The sequence below is a fragment of the Macaca thibetana genome, chromosome 9, assembly GCF_024542745.1.
Source record: "Macaca thibetana thibetana isolate TM-01 chromosome 9, ASM2454274v1, whole genome shotgun sequence".
NCBI lineage: Eukaryota > Metazoa > Chordata > Mammalia > Primates > Cercopithecidae > Macaca > Macaca thibetana.
Genome location: NC_065586.1, coordinates 89,509,358 through 89,522,582, shown reverse-complemented (window position 1 = coordinate 89,522,582; position 13,225 = coordinate 89,509,358). Strand labels below are relative to the sequence as shown.

At 34.2% G+C, this 13,225-nt stretch overlaps 3 protein-coding genes across 6 annotated transcripts in view; 1 reads left to right on the top strand and 2 right to left on the bottom strand.

The window, feature by feature from the left end:
• Positions 1-10,170, top strand: part of LOC126962045 (protein FRA10AC1) — a 36,254-nt gene extending 26,084 nt beyond the window's left edge. For 3 of the 4 annotated variants that reach the window (XM_050802823.1, XM_050802825.1, XM_050802824.1), the window contains 3 exons: positions 1,375-1,413; positions 7,221-7,299; positions 8,201-8,375. In XM_050802823.1, coding sequence (XP_050658780.1) covers positions 1,375-1,413; positions 7,221-7,299; positions 8,201-8,243 — 161 coding nt within the window. In that variant the 3' untranslated portion in view covers positions 8,244-8,375. Of the gene's footprint in view, positions 1-1,374; positions 1,414-7,220; positions 7,300-8,200; positions 8,376-8,648 lie in introns of those variants that run through there. The other variant, XR_007728568.1, reaches the window with a different exon arrangement.
• Positions 1-13,225, bottom strand: part of SLC35G1 (solute carrier family 35 member G1) — a 400,995-nt gene that overhangs the window by 222,287 nt on the left and 165,483 nt on the right. The window lies entirely within an intron of this gene.
• Positions 12,071-13,225, bottom strand: part of PDE6C (phosphodiesterase 6C) — a 51,005-nt gene continuing 49,850 nt past the window's right edge. Inside the window, exon 22 of the mRNA XM_050802770.1 lies at positions 12,071-12,729. Within this exon, the coding sequence (XP_050658727.1) occupies positions 12,671-12,729 (59 nt within the window). The 3' untranslated portion in view covers positions 12,071-12,670. The remainder of the gene's footprint in view (positions 12,730-13,225) is intronic.

Here is a 13,225-nt window from a genome sequence, read left to right as displayed (position 1 = left end):
TAGAAATACATAATATCCTTGGAATAATTTGTTTATTTTCTGTAAGGGAAGGGACTATGTGACATGTTTACTTTGTTATCTCTAATTCCTGATAGTGCTTGCTCCCATAGTAGGCATTCAATAAATGTAAGTGAGTGAATCAGTGAATTCAACCACATTTTCTCAAAGTCAAAGGAACTTCAGAGATCAGTTCTGGAATCACGACTGAAAGGATATTCTTTAGTTTTGCTTTTCAAAGTATGGTCCTCTGGGCAGCATTTGGGAACTTGTTAGCAACTCACAGTCTCAGACCCTTCCAGATCTACTAACAAGTTCCCAGGGCGAATCATATGCACTAAAGTTTGAGAGGCACTGCTGTGTATCATGTGATTGTTCTGCGTTGGTTCAACATTTCCAGGGAAAAGGAACCCAGTACTACCAAAAATAATGCTTTACATTTTCAGGTAGGTGTAATTGCTAGCATGTTTCTCTTTACATTCAGCCCAAATCTATAGCTTCCTCCCTTTGGTTCTAATTATGTCCTTGGGCCTCCAAATTAAGCCTAACGTCTTTTTTACCTGTAGACCTTTGGATATTGGGAAGCAAGTATCATGTTCCTCATTAGAGGATGACAGGAAAGAATACATTTCCTATTTCCTTACCCTGTAGTTCTTATACTCTTCACCTGGTCTAAAGGGGCCAAAAACTTTGGGTTATGAGGCCTCCTATCCAGGAACATTGTAGGAATTGTTACTGTCTATCTGTCACCTGCCCTTTTTTATTTTATCATCCTTCAGAAATATTTTCCCTGAGGTCTTATTGCAGGAAGCTCTGTATCATGGTGATTTTTTAAAAAATTACACTGATAGATCTTTAGTGCCTTTCTCTCTCTGTTTCTGTCACTGGATGACCATTGTAGAGCTGAGAATTTTTGTTTTATGACATAATTGTATGTGTTCTCATCAGTTACTGAGAACTAATGCTCATCTGCGTATGACTTTAGAAAAGATACTATAAAAAGCAAGTATTTATTTGTAAACTGCTTTCAAATGTTGAACATCTCTATAGATAATAAATTATTACTTATATTGCAGCTAATCTGTGAGGTTTTCTTTTTAGCAATATGAGTTTTTTTTTGCAGGTATTCATTATTTTTTAAGTTTTGTGCTGGTTATTACAGACCAATGAGAACAAAAGATATGATCCCTGCCTAAAAGAATGCAACATTTTAATTAGGGAGATAAGACTAATGAACATGAAAGATTAGAAAACAGTGAAGTGCTTATCTGTAAGACTATAAGCAAACTAGAATATTGCTAAGAATTCTGGTTACAGCTACAATGATTGCACTACTACAGGATGATACTTAATAAATCAATGATGTTTCCTTTTCAGGACATTCATCTTCAAAGAAATCAGAAGATTCTCTAAAGAGTAAGTAACAAGTATTTATTTAATAAAAATATGCATTTGAGGTATTTGCAATTTAGATTTCCCATGAATTGTATCTTGCTCTGATGTGAATTATTTTTTGTTTTTGTTAATTATTTTTATACATGAGAAAAACTGTAGAAAAAAGGCCAAAGGTGTATAGGATTTATTCCCCAATTAAGGGTGTTAAGAAGTTTCTTATTTTAAGTATAGAGAACATTAAAAATTTTTCCAGTAAATACAATGGATATATCTTTCAATTTCATATTATAAAATGTGAAGGAAGAAAGATAAAGGGATGAGGTTGAAATGGATTTAAATTAGTCCTATGGTTTTCCCTAGTTTGGATCAAAACAGATTGGATTTCGTTGAGTATTTACTGCAAATTTTATAATTTTTTTCCCTGAAATATTCCAAAAAGTATTCACGATGACTTATAAAAACATACACAATACATTTTTTTAAGGTTAAAAAAGTCAGAATAATGGAAAAATAAGGTAGAATAGCAATGTAAAGCTACAGTTATACACACAATTGTATTCCAAAAAGTCCTGCATAATTGCAAAGATAGATCACAGATTTGTCAGTGTTCTTCCTAACAACCAAACCTAAGAGCGAAACCAGCAGTAGAAAGATTAATTGTACCCATAAGATAATAATGAGAACTCCTAGAGTGTTCAGCTTTTTCCTGGCAGTTTTGAGAGAAGAGTCTTCTATGGGTTTATAAAAGGGTACATCCATTTGTGTCGTAACAAACAGTAGCTTTGAATCTAAACAGTAATACAGTGTTGAATTTTTTAAAGACTTGTAGTAGGCTCAAGGCCTAATAATAAGGTGTAGTTCAATAGCGTATCTAATCCATTTTATACTGTCTAGACTTATTTCATAGAAATTTAGAAACTTGAGATTTCTAGGCTTACTTGATTATTTTCTTTTATGTTTTTGGAGACGGAGTCTTGCTCTGTCACCCAGGCTGGAGTGCAGTGACACGATCTCGGCTGACTGCAACCTCCGCTTCCTAGGTTCAAGTGATTCTTCTGCCTCAGCCTCCCAAGTAGCTGGGACTGCAGGCACCCATCACCATGCCCAGCTAATTTTTGTATTTTTAGTAGAGACAGGGTTTCATCATGTTGGCCAGGCTGGTCTCGAACTCCTGACCTTGTGATCTGCCTGCCTTGGCCTCCCAAAGTGCTGGGATTACAGATGTGAACCACCACACCTGGTCACTTGGTTATTTATAAACCTAAGAATTAAGAAAAAAATTTTTTTATGACTTTAAGATTTATTGTGGCAAACTCAGGGAAAAAAAGTTTGATAATTATTCCAAATTCCAAAACTCAAATATAAACATTATTTGCGTTTAGTATAATTCTTAAGAAATTTTAAATATTCAATTATCAGAAATTTTGCTCTGAGAAAAAATAGAAATTTTAAGATATTTCTTGTTTAAAAATTTAGTGGAGAGGGAGATGATGGAGGTATTCCTCTAGCTTAGGAATATAGTATATTCCTTATAATTATTTTGCTTGTACCAACTTTGTTTTCAATATATTTGAAGTATCTTAAAGCACTGACACTTTCTCTGCATGTAAATTCTAATTTATCAGGAAGTCCTTTCCTAAATTAGGTAAAATGTAGTGACAGTTTCAAAAATACTGCCAAGTATAAGATCAGTGGACCAATGTTATCTCAGGATGAAATCGTAGGTACATACTTCAACAAAGGTGTACACAGGCTAAAGTGGGAAAGTGTATTTTAGTTTTCATCCATTTCCAACAGTGAGAGGTGTGAATGTTTATGTAATATAGAAAAAATTCCCCTTTTTCCGTTCTAATTTTTTATTATTAAAAAATCTTTTGGGGGAAATTCTTGAATCACTGATTTATATTATTCTTTTATTTCTTCTGCCTGCTTTCTCCCTCCCACTGTCTTTCACTCCTGCCCTCTGAATCCTTCCCTGCCTCCTAGAAGTAGCACTTAATGCTCTTTTACCTCTCCTCAGCCAGGTCAAATTTTACTAGTAGAAGCAGGGTGAATACTGTGAAGACTATATCCAATCTGAGAAACCTGTAGCTAGTTTGGCCTTGAAAAAGCAAATTATCCACTTCAAGCTGACCTGCTGTTTGGCAGCCAGAAAGTTATTTACCATAGTAAGCAGGAAACATACACATTGTTATGGTATGCCAACCCCAGATATCCTCTCAGGCGGTCAGTCATCTGTATTACATGGTCTTGGCAATTTCAGACCTCACATTTTGCTATTTATTTTATTTCCATTTGGACAATACTCAGTTACCTTCTTAACTCATTTGACTTCTGGATTATTAAAACCAAATCCATGGAGAAAAACTCAATTTCTGTTGGCACAGTAACAAGTGCTTTAGATATGTTACCTCATTTCATCTAATAATATGCATATAATATCCTCATTTTGTAGATGAGAAAAATCAAGACCTAGAGAATGTCTTTAAATGAATGAAGAAACTCAGTTTTTAAAAATTATATATTTAAAGTGTACAACTTGATGATTTGCTGCCCTTTTAACAAATTTCAAGTATTGTTATCTGTGGTCACCTTGCACATGAGACCGCCCAAGAACCAGAGAATTGAAGCAAAGTGTCCAAGGTCAAATAGTTAGTGGCAAAGCTGGGATTAAACAGAAGTTTATAATTCCAAAGTCTATGCCCTTTACCTGTATCATCAATCAATAACTGCTTATCAGTGAAATCAACTGTATGTCTATTCTTTATACCCCAGTTTTGGCATATGCATTGTACAGATCCACATTAAATGATTTCATCTGTCTATGTTTCACTTCTGTCTGTAAAATGAGTATAAAGAGACCTACTTTGTTGGATTATTATCAGAATCAAATGAGAAAACATATGTGTAAAGTATGTGCCTGACTCAAAGTAAGTCCTTGATAACCTGTAGTTATCATCGTTATCGGAGAAAAGAAAAATACAGACATATAAATCCTGTGTTTGTTCTCTGGAATTGATGAAATCAAAAGTTAAGTCTATAAAAATCTGACCTGTCCATTTGTTACCATGATTATTGGAGACATTTGCCATTGCTTCAGTAGGGCAAGTTACTAGTTACCATATAATATCCACAAAAACCAAGATGATAGGCCTACTCATTATTCAAAATATGTAGGGAAAATTGTGTACAATTTATTTAGGCACCACACTCTAAAGGGAACATTGAAAACTTGAAGCAGGTCAAGAAGAAAAAAACTGAGATATTGCGAGAACTTGAAATTATGTTGTAGGAAGAATGTTGGAGTAACTGCAGATGTTTACCTGGGAGAAGAGTGAAGGGATGGGAGGGAAGAGATGAGGAAGCAGACATGGAAATTACTGTATGGAAATTACTGCAAGGCTTCTACTATGTAGGAGACTTATTTTTTATGACTCTGGGTTGGCAGAACTGCCCAAAGACAGATTTTTGCCTTAATTTAAGGAAAAACTTGTCCCTTAGAACTGCCTGACAAAAGAAATGGAGAAATGGGCTGCCTCTGGAGTAGTGAGTGTTCCAGCATGAATTGAATTGGCACTTGTTAGTGGAGGTGTTGCAGTGAGAGGTTCATTCATTAGATAAGTGTTGGATTAAATGACTTCCAGGTTCCCCTTTCAACTCAGAAAGTCAGTGACTTAAATTCCGATCCCTACTTACCAATAATTACTGAATAGATTTGACAGTGATGCATTCTTTTGTGTTGCCTGTTCTTCCAATTGTTATGCCCTTAGTAACACCCCTCCCGCCCCTGGCAGGTTGTAACAGTTATGATAGCAATGATTTGTAGTGACTGCCAACCCTCAGGGAACCAGGATACTATAGATTCATAGGGTTATAAGGGACTGTAAAGGTCATTTAGTCCGGTCTTGTAGACTTGATTCTTTAGGGATATCTGGCCACTTTTTTAATGGGTATTTTTTAAGACAGTTATTTTATAATGTTACTCTAAACTGACTTGATTTTTTAGTAAAATTGATTGACTGGTATCAGAAAGCTGGTGTAAGAAAGCTGGCATGTGGGAAGTACTCTTGGAAGAGAACAAGATAACAGCTGTCCACTTCTAAAGGCCTTGTAGGTTTTGTTCTCTGGCATCATTAACATTAGCAGAGTAATACACTAGTAATAACCTTACTAGGCCTAGTTAGTTTTTCTCTGCTTTCTTTATCTCATATTAGTGAGTTTTCATAAAAATAAGAGAAGATTTTAATTCTTTTTTTCCTTCACATTATCAATTTGGGACACTGGCCATTCCAGTGATAGCTGTCATTGAGCCAGGAATCTTGTTTTCAAGATTAAAATTTTATCATTTGTATGTAGATCATTAGAAAACAAAATGCCCTCCCCCCTTTTGCCATTTTTGCTGGAATTGGTGCCAGAATAGATTCAGTTAGGAGCAAAGTTCAGACACACATGTTGATTCAAGGATCAGAGTCCAACAGGTAAAAGGCTAGATCCACCGTAACAAATCAATGCTCTTTTATTTTTATGTTGTGTTTAACTAAAGGACATTCTGTATTGACAGGCCACATTTGTGCCACTTCTTTTTTAGACTAATAATCATTATTGGAGAGGAATTGTTTGCTAATGTAACTACTTTGTGGATTATAGTGTTACTGCATGATAATTTTGCCATATTTTTAAAATTTTAGTTGACTAATAAAGGTGATTTATTTGAAACATGTCTATTTTGTCATATTTTTATATATAAAGTGTCTTTATTGTTTTTACTGATTTTGAAGGTAATTCGTGCTCATTGTTTAAAATACAAACAATTTGAAAATGTTTAAAATAGAAAGTAAAAGTATTCCAGGGCCACAGGTAATATAATCACTGCTAAATTTGGTTGGCTTTTGCAAACTTACAATACATATATAAAATTACATGTATGTATATAATGTGCATATGTTTTTAACATATATGTTATACTATGCATACTTTTTGTAACTTTTTAAAAATTTGATATAGAGTGGACATTTTTCTATTGCAGTACATACAGATATGCTAATGTTTTTAAACAACTGTACAGTATTTATTTAACCAGTCATTAATCCCTAATTGGTGGGGAATTAGGTTTTTTTTTGTTGTTGTTCTTAAACAATGTGCATCTTTGTACATATGTATCAGAGGTGCTTATTTATGTATGTAAATAATCAAATTCCTAAAAGCAGCATTGCTGGTCACAGGGTATGTGTTTTAAACTGATCTATATTGCCAGATTTTTCTCCAGAAGAAGGTTTACAAAATTTGACTCCCAGCAGTGTGTGAGAATGCCAGTTTCTTCACTGAAACAGGCTTCCTCTCATTATGTAATCAGCATTAGTTCTTTAAAATGTCTGACAATTTTTTTTAATAATTTAGCTTGTCTTACATACTAGCTCAGTTCTTAAGGTGCTAATCTTAATGTAAACATGTTCTCTACAAATGTAAATCTTAACTTGCATGTCTTCTGTTAACCAAGAAAAAGAAGAAACTAGATCAGAAACAACTATATTGCAAGAGATAATTCACTTATAAGAGTTAATATTGGAATTGCTACTTTAACTCAGTGTAACTTAGAGAAATTTCCATGAGACTTAAAATCCTTGGCCTTTTTGCTGTGACTGTTTGTATCCCTTGGCCTATTTATATATGTTTTAAAAGAATTTATTGTACATATGAGAGTGAATTCCATTTTTAGAGAGCCATAAAAGTTGAAGCTGAGTTAAATAAAAAGTTAATTATTGGCGAATAGTTCAAAATGTGTTTTAAGTATAATAGATTTTTAAAAATCATCTCTTTTAAATGAACAGGAAATTCTGATGAGGAAGAAAGTGCTTCAGAATCTGAACTTTGGAAGGGTCCACTACCAGAGACAGATGAAAAATCACAGTAAGTGCTGATATTAATAGATAATATGTACCTTTTCAATCAGTTTAGGAAGCTATAACCATGGCTTTATTAATGGAAAAATACTACATCATGGTGATCTATTTAATGCCAAGGACTGCGTAGCCTGGTAAGATTAGAGCTTATTTCCAGCCATTGTCATAAGAGCCAACACGTCCAGCTTCCTCCTGGTAAATAAATCTTTAATCAGTTCACTTTAACAGATGACCCTCTGGTCCTTGCTTGGATTTCTTCAGAGATGGCTGTTTCCTAAGCTTCCAGAGAAGCCTATTCCATCATACTATGATTATCATAAACCTATGCCAGGGAGCCCCTTGCATGGGAAGTACACTTCTACATTGCTACACTACTATCACACTGGTCTTTTAAAAGTAAAATAGTATTTACTGCTACAAATACATAATATATTTACTATGCTCAGTGTAGTAAAAAAACTACAGCCTAAGGAGATTTACCCAATTCCCCTTAGTCATTCCCCGGTATATCTTAGGCTTACATTTTTCCTTAAAAAGTTTCTTTTTTATTCACTTCTTGAGCAGACTATAATTTAAAATGAGAATGAACAGAGAAGTTATAAAGTAAGCCCAAAAAGTAAAGAGAAGCAATGACATTTCAAAAGTATTTCAAAGCAAAATTTTAGGTAATACATTTAGAGAGAGGTACCAACATATGAAATATTTTTATTTTAATCAATCTGGGTATAGTTATGATTATTCTAGAAACTAAGAATTATTTGATGGTTGAATCATGGGAATATATTGATATATAGCAGAATCAGCCAATGTGTTGACTTATTTTATTTTTATTAATCTCATATAATGTATCATGTAATTTTTTTACTCTATTTATCGATCTTAATATGTATGCTTTTTTTTTTAAATAGGGAAGAAGAATTTGATGAGTATTTTCAGGATTTGTTTCTATAAGACGAGAGAGACTTAATGTGAAACTTCATGAAGTTTTAAACTTCATGCAATTTGAAATTCCATGTAAGTTTTTATCTGCAAGTTACAGCTTGTGTGGTGTCTTTGGAAATAAAAATCCAGGTTCTCTCAGAATGTCAGATGCTTTGGAAATTCGTTAGTTCAATTAAAGACTTTCCTGTCCTTTAAATATCTTTTCAATTGCTTATCTACAATTCTGTTTTATCTAGCTCCTAGAGGACAGAGCTGGACAGTTTCCACTGCTCCTACATTTTGTAGGTTTTTTTGCACTGCCTTCATTATTTATCTTCTCTTGCCTTCATTATTTTATTTTATTATTTTTTCTTTTTCTGTTTTTTAGAGCCACCAATACTAGATTTGTTTGTTTTTAATTTTTTTCTTTTGTAGAAACAGAGTCCTCGTGTGTTGCCCAGACTGGTATTCAAACTCCTGGCCTTATGCATTCCTCCCACCCTGGCCTCTCAAAGTGCGAGGATTGCAGGTGTGAGCCACCATGTTCTGCCAGTTATTTTAAATTACTAGGATTAAAGTAGATTATGTATGTCTTTAACCTCTTTCTTTCCCATTGATAAACTGGCACCCATCTTTTAAGTACCTGCTTTCCCATTACCACCTATTTTCGGCTGCTTTTTGAGGTTTTTAGCTAGCCTGTCTCTTGCTTCCTTCTTAACCTCTACCACTTAAGAGAGTTTGTTATAATCAAATTTGACCTCCTAGTCTGTGGATAATTTGCTGTTAAGTAAATGATTACCACAGGGAGCCAGTGAGGTCCTAGTAGTCTAAAACAGTTCATGTGTTCACAAAACTGACTCCCCAGCAGAGATTATGCAATAAGATAATAATTTAACTGAATAATACGATGTGCGTGTATCTTACCTCAGATACACTCATGCAAATATGAATATAATTCTGATATAGTTTGGCTCTGTGTCCCCACCCAAATCTCATCTTGAATGTGTACTCCCATAATTCCCACATGTTATGGGAGGGATCCGGTGAGAGATAATTTGCATCAAGGGGGCAGTTTCCCCCATACTGTTCTTGTGGTAGTGAATAAGTCTCATGAGATACGATGGTTTTATCAGGGGCTTCTGCTTTTGCATCCTTCTCATTTTCTTTTGCTGCTACCAAGTAAGAAGTGCCTCTTGCCTCCCACCATGATTCTGAGGCTTTCCCAGCCATGTGGAACTGTAAGTCCAGCTAAACCCCTTTCTTCCCCAGTCTCCGGTATCTTTATCAGCTGTGTGAAAACGGACTAATAGAACTTCTATGCAGAAATATATTATAAAATGTTAACTTCTTAACATAAGATCCTACTTGCAAGGGTCTATGGAGGTACTTCAGGAGATCCAAGCCTTTTTAGAATCTATGTGTAAACTTCTGTGTATGTTTTTTGGAGGAAAAGTACATAAATTTCAAATTTTCAAAAATCAGGTTTTCAAAAGGGTTTATTGATTTCTGAAAACAGGTAAAGATCTGCTTTAATAAAGAGCAAATGGATAGATATAGGAGAAGATGCTTGACTTGATGAATAACAGAAAGGACATATAGAAAATGAACTGAACATAAGCAGGTATTTTATTGAAGATATACTATTTTAAACAACATTTAAACATGGAATGATTGGCATTAAACTGCAAAATAAGTAATTTGTTATCTTATTTTAAAATGGTTATTATCAGAGATTTTCCTTTTATTAAACAGTTGTTGTTCATTAATTCCACAAATATTTATCAGGCTTCTATTATGTGTGAGGCACTGAGCTGGGCATGGCTGTAAAGGAACCATCTAGGAAGTAATTAGGCAATCATTTCTAAACCTGTTTCAGAAAAGTAAATCAGTGTTGGGTTTATCAGTGTTTAACATTGATAGTCCTCTCACTTCTTGAAGAAATTGTTTTTTTTAACCTAACTACTTGTAGTGTGTAAAAATGAATCTATATTTTTGAGGAAAAAGTGTTTGAAATGTCCAGCAGCAAGACTGATATTAGTTGTATAATATATGCAGTTAAACATTCTTATGGTAAAAATATGTCCATTGTTTAGTGGTTGTCAGAAAATAAAATTCCTGCAAAATTAAAATTAAGAATTTAGGAAGAATATCTAAAGACCCTTTAAAAATAGATCAGTGTATTTGATATTTCAAGTAGGTTTATGACATCAGGCTCATTTATAAATTTATATAAAATCACAACACTTAATCCACTCGTACACAATGACAGATAATGGGAGTCATGTTTTTAAGGAGTCTTGAAAAGGCCTCTAACACGATGAGTTTAAATAGTAATTCTCCTACCTACCTGTCTCAAACTTCGCTATAGTGCAGTCAGTAGTAGTCAGCAGACCACTTGTCTGGGGGTATTGAAGTTAGGCCTTCTTACACTCGCTCTTATACAGAGTTCATGTATTTGGCAGACATTCAGTGGTCTACATCTCTAACCTCAATACAATTTCTGGTGACTAAGGAGGGGAAGTTGTTTGAGCTGACTGATATTTTGGGGTCCAAAATTACATAGGGCTAAAGGAATAAAGTTTCTTACATGGTTTTTAAAATAATAGTGATTCTGGAAGTGGAGTTTCACAATTATTTTAAGCAGTGGAAATGAGGGAGCATGCATCACTTAGCTAAGTTGATTACTTTAATAAACAATACTCATTTAATAAACAATACTCATTTAAGTATGACTTACTGTCATACCTTATTTATATCTGTTTGTTGTAACATTTATTCACATAGTATTCATTCATATTACTGAGTGCCTGCCTTGTGCCAGGCACTGCTCTAGGTGCCAAAATAGAGCTGTGAACAAAACAGACAAAATAGACAAAAATCTTTCCTCATAAACTTTACATTCTAATGTGAGAGAAGCTGTCTTGCAATTCTAAATACCTAACTTATAAAAATAAAACAAATGGTGATTCATTTCTTGGCTGCTCAAAATTGAACGTGGTCTTGTCTGTTACAAAATATATAGGTTCATTGATCTTCAATTCATTAGAATGTAGATAGCTTGTGACAAAAAAAAATCTACAACAAAATATATGGCATACTATATTATTATTCTGTTTTCTAATTTTATCTATGATTATAGATAACTAAAGGAAGAAATCTTAAGTTTCTCTAATATCTGGACAGACATATACCATGCAGTGGAAGTAGTTGATTGCCCTTAGTTTCCCTTAACAATTTAATATTTAGAATGTTTGGTAGGTAGTTCTATTAATCATTTTTAGAAAGTCATCTTGGTTGAAGTTTTTCCCCACTATTTTTGATAACAAGGTTCTTGCATAATCCAATCACATACTTCTTAATGCATAATATTCATTAGCTGCTTTAACTTGCATTACGATTATCCAGTTAGTATCTTGTGCATTGATACTCTTTTTAATGAAAAGAATAGTTCTGAACCATAAAAAATATTCTTAGTTACACCCAAAATAATTGATTTCAAACTTTGAAGGCGGAGTGTAGGACAAAGGCATAGTTTTAATAAACTGCCAAAAAATAGTTTGGTCATCATTCCATTCTCAAAGGTAAAAGTAGAGGAAAGAGAAAAGCATTTCAGATGGAATAACATTGAATAAAATGACTTCATTACTTTATTTTCTATACCATATTTACAACACTATATATTCTGTATTGCGTTTACTCTTTTATTAAGACATGTTGTGAGTTTTTAGTTCAGGGAGTGGCTCGAGGTGTGAATCACAGTTACAAACATTATGGGTGAATTGTGTCTCCCCCACCCCTCACCCATTTCATATATTTAAGTCCCAATCCCCAGTACCTCAGAATGTGACTGTATTTGGAGATAAGGCCATTAACGAGGTAATTAAGACTAAAATGAGGTCGCATGGGTAGGCCCTAATCCAGTCCTACTGGAGTCCTTATAAGAAAAGGAGATTAGGACACAGACACACAGAGGGAAGACCATGTGAAGACACAGGGAGGAGATGGCCATCTGCAAACCAAGTTGAGAGACCTCCCAAGAAGCCAACCCTGCCAACTCCTTGATCTTGAACTTCCAGCCCCCAAGACTTTGAGAAAATACATTTCTATTGGTTAAGCACCCAGTCTGTGGTACTTTGTTATAGCAGCCTTAGCAAATAAATACAATTAATGTTTTAAAAAAGAATTTGTGACTAGTTTCAGGATTGCATATTTTTTAATTTAAAATAAATTGGCACGAAAAATGTACCCATTTTTGTCATATTTTGCACTTTTGTTGAACTTTATTTTGCCCTTGGGGTTTTTGGGCTAGCAATATGTATTTTCTTCATAGTCACAGGGTAGTTTTTCTGAAGATCCTCTTACTCTGTTACTTGATGATTTGTTGAAGTTCTTTTGAATATTTTCTGGTTTTCTTCAAAGGTAAAACGATATTTGAAGTTTAGACCAGTTAGATTATATTACAACATTAAACATGTTTTGGACTTTTTGTCATCACCACCTCCTGAATCTTCAGCAGCTAGTAAAATCAAGGAAAGCAATATTATTAGGAGTTAGTGGATATATAGTGTTTTTATTCTAATACTCCCATGATAGTAGTGTCAATTTTATAGACTAGTTAGTCATTTTAACCTAGCAAGTACTATGGATTTGACCATGTAAAAACTTGAATTCATATTCAGTTGATCCATTCAAAAAATAGAATCTGGGTTGGGTGCAGTGGCTCCTGCCTGTAATCCCAGCACTTTGGGAGGCCGAGGCGGGCGGATCCCTTGAGGTTAGGAGTGCTAGACCAGCCTGGTCAATATGGTGAAACCCTGTCTCTACTAAAAATATAAAAATTAGCTGAGTGTGGTGGCATGCACCTGTAATCCTAGCTACTCAGGAGGCTGAGGTGGGAGGATTGCTTGAATCTGGGAGGCAGAGATTGCAATGAACTGAGATCAAGCCATTGCACTCCAGTCTGGGCGACAGAGTGAGTGAGACTCCGTCTCAAAAAAATAAATAAATAAAAA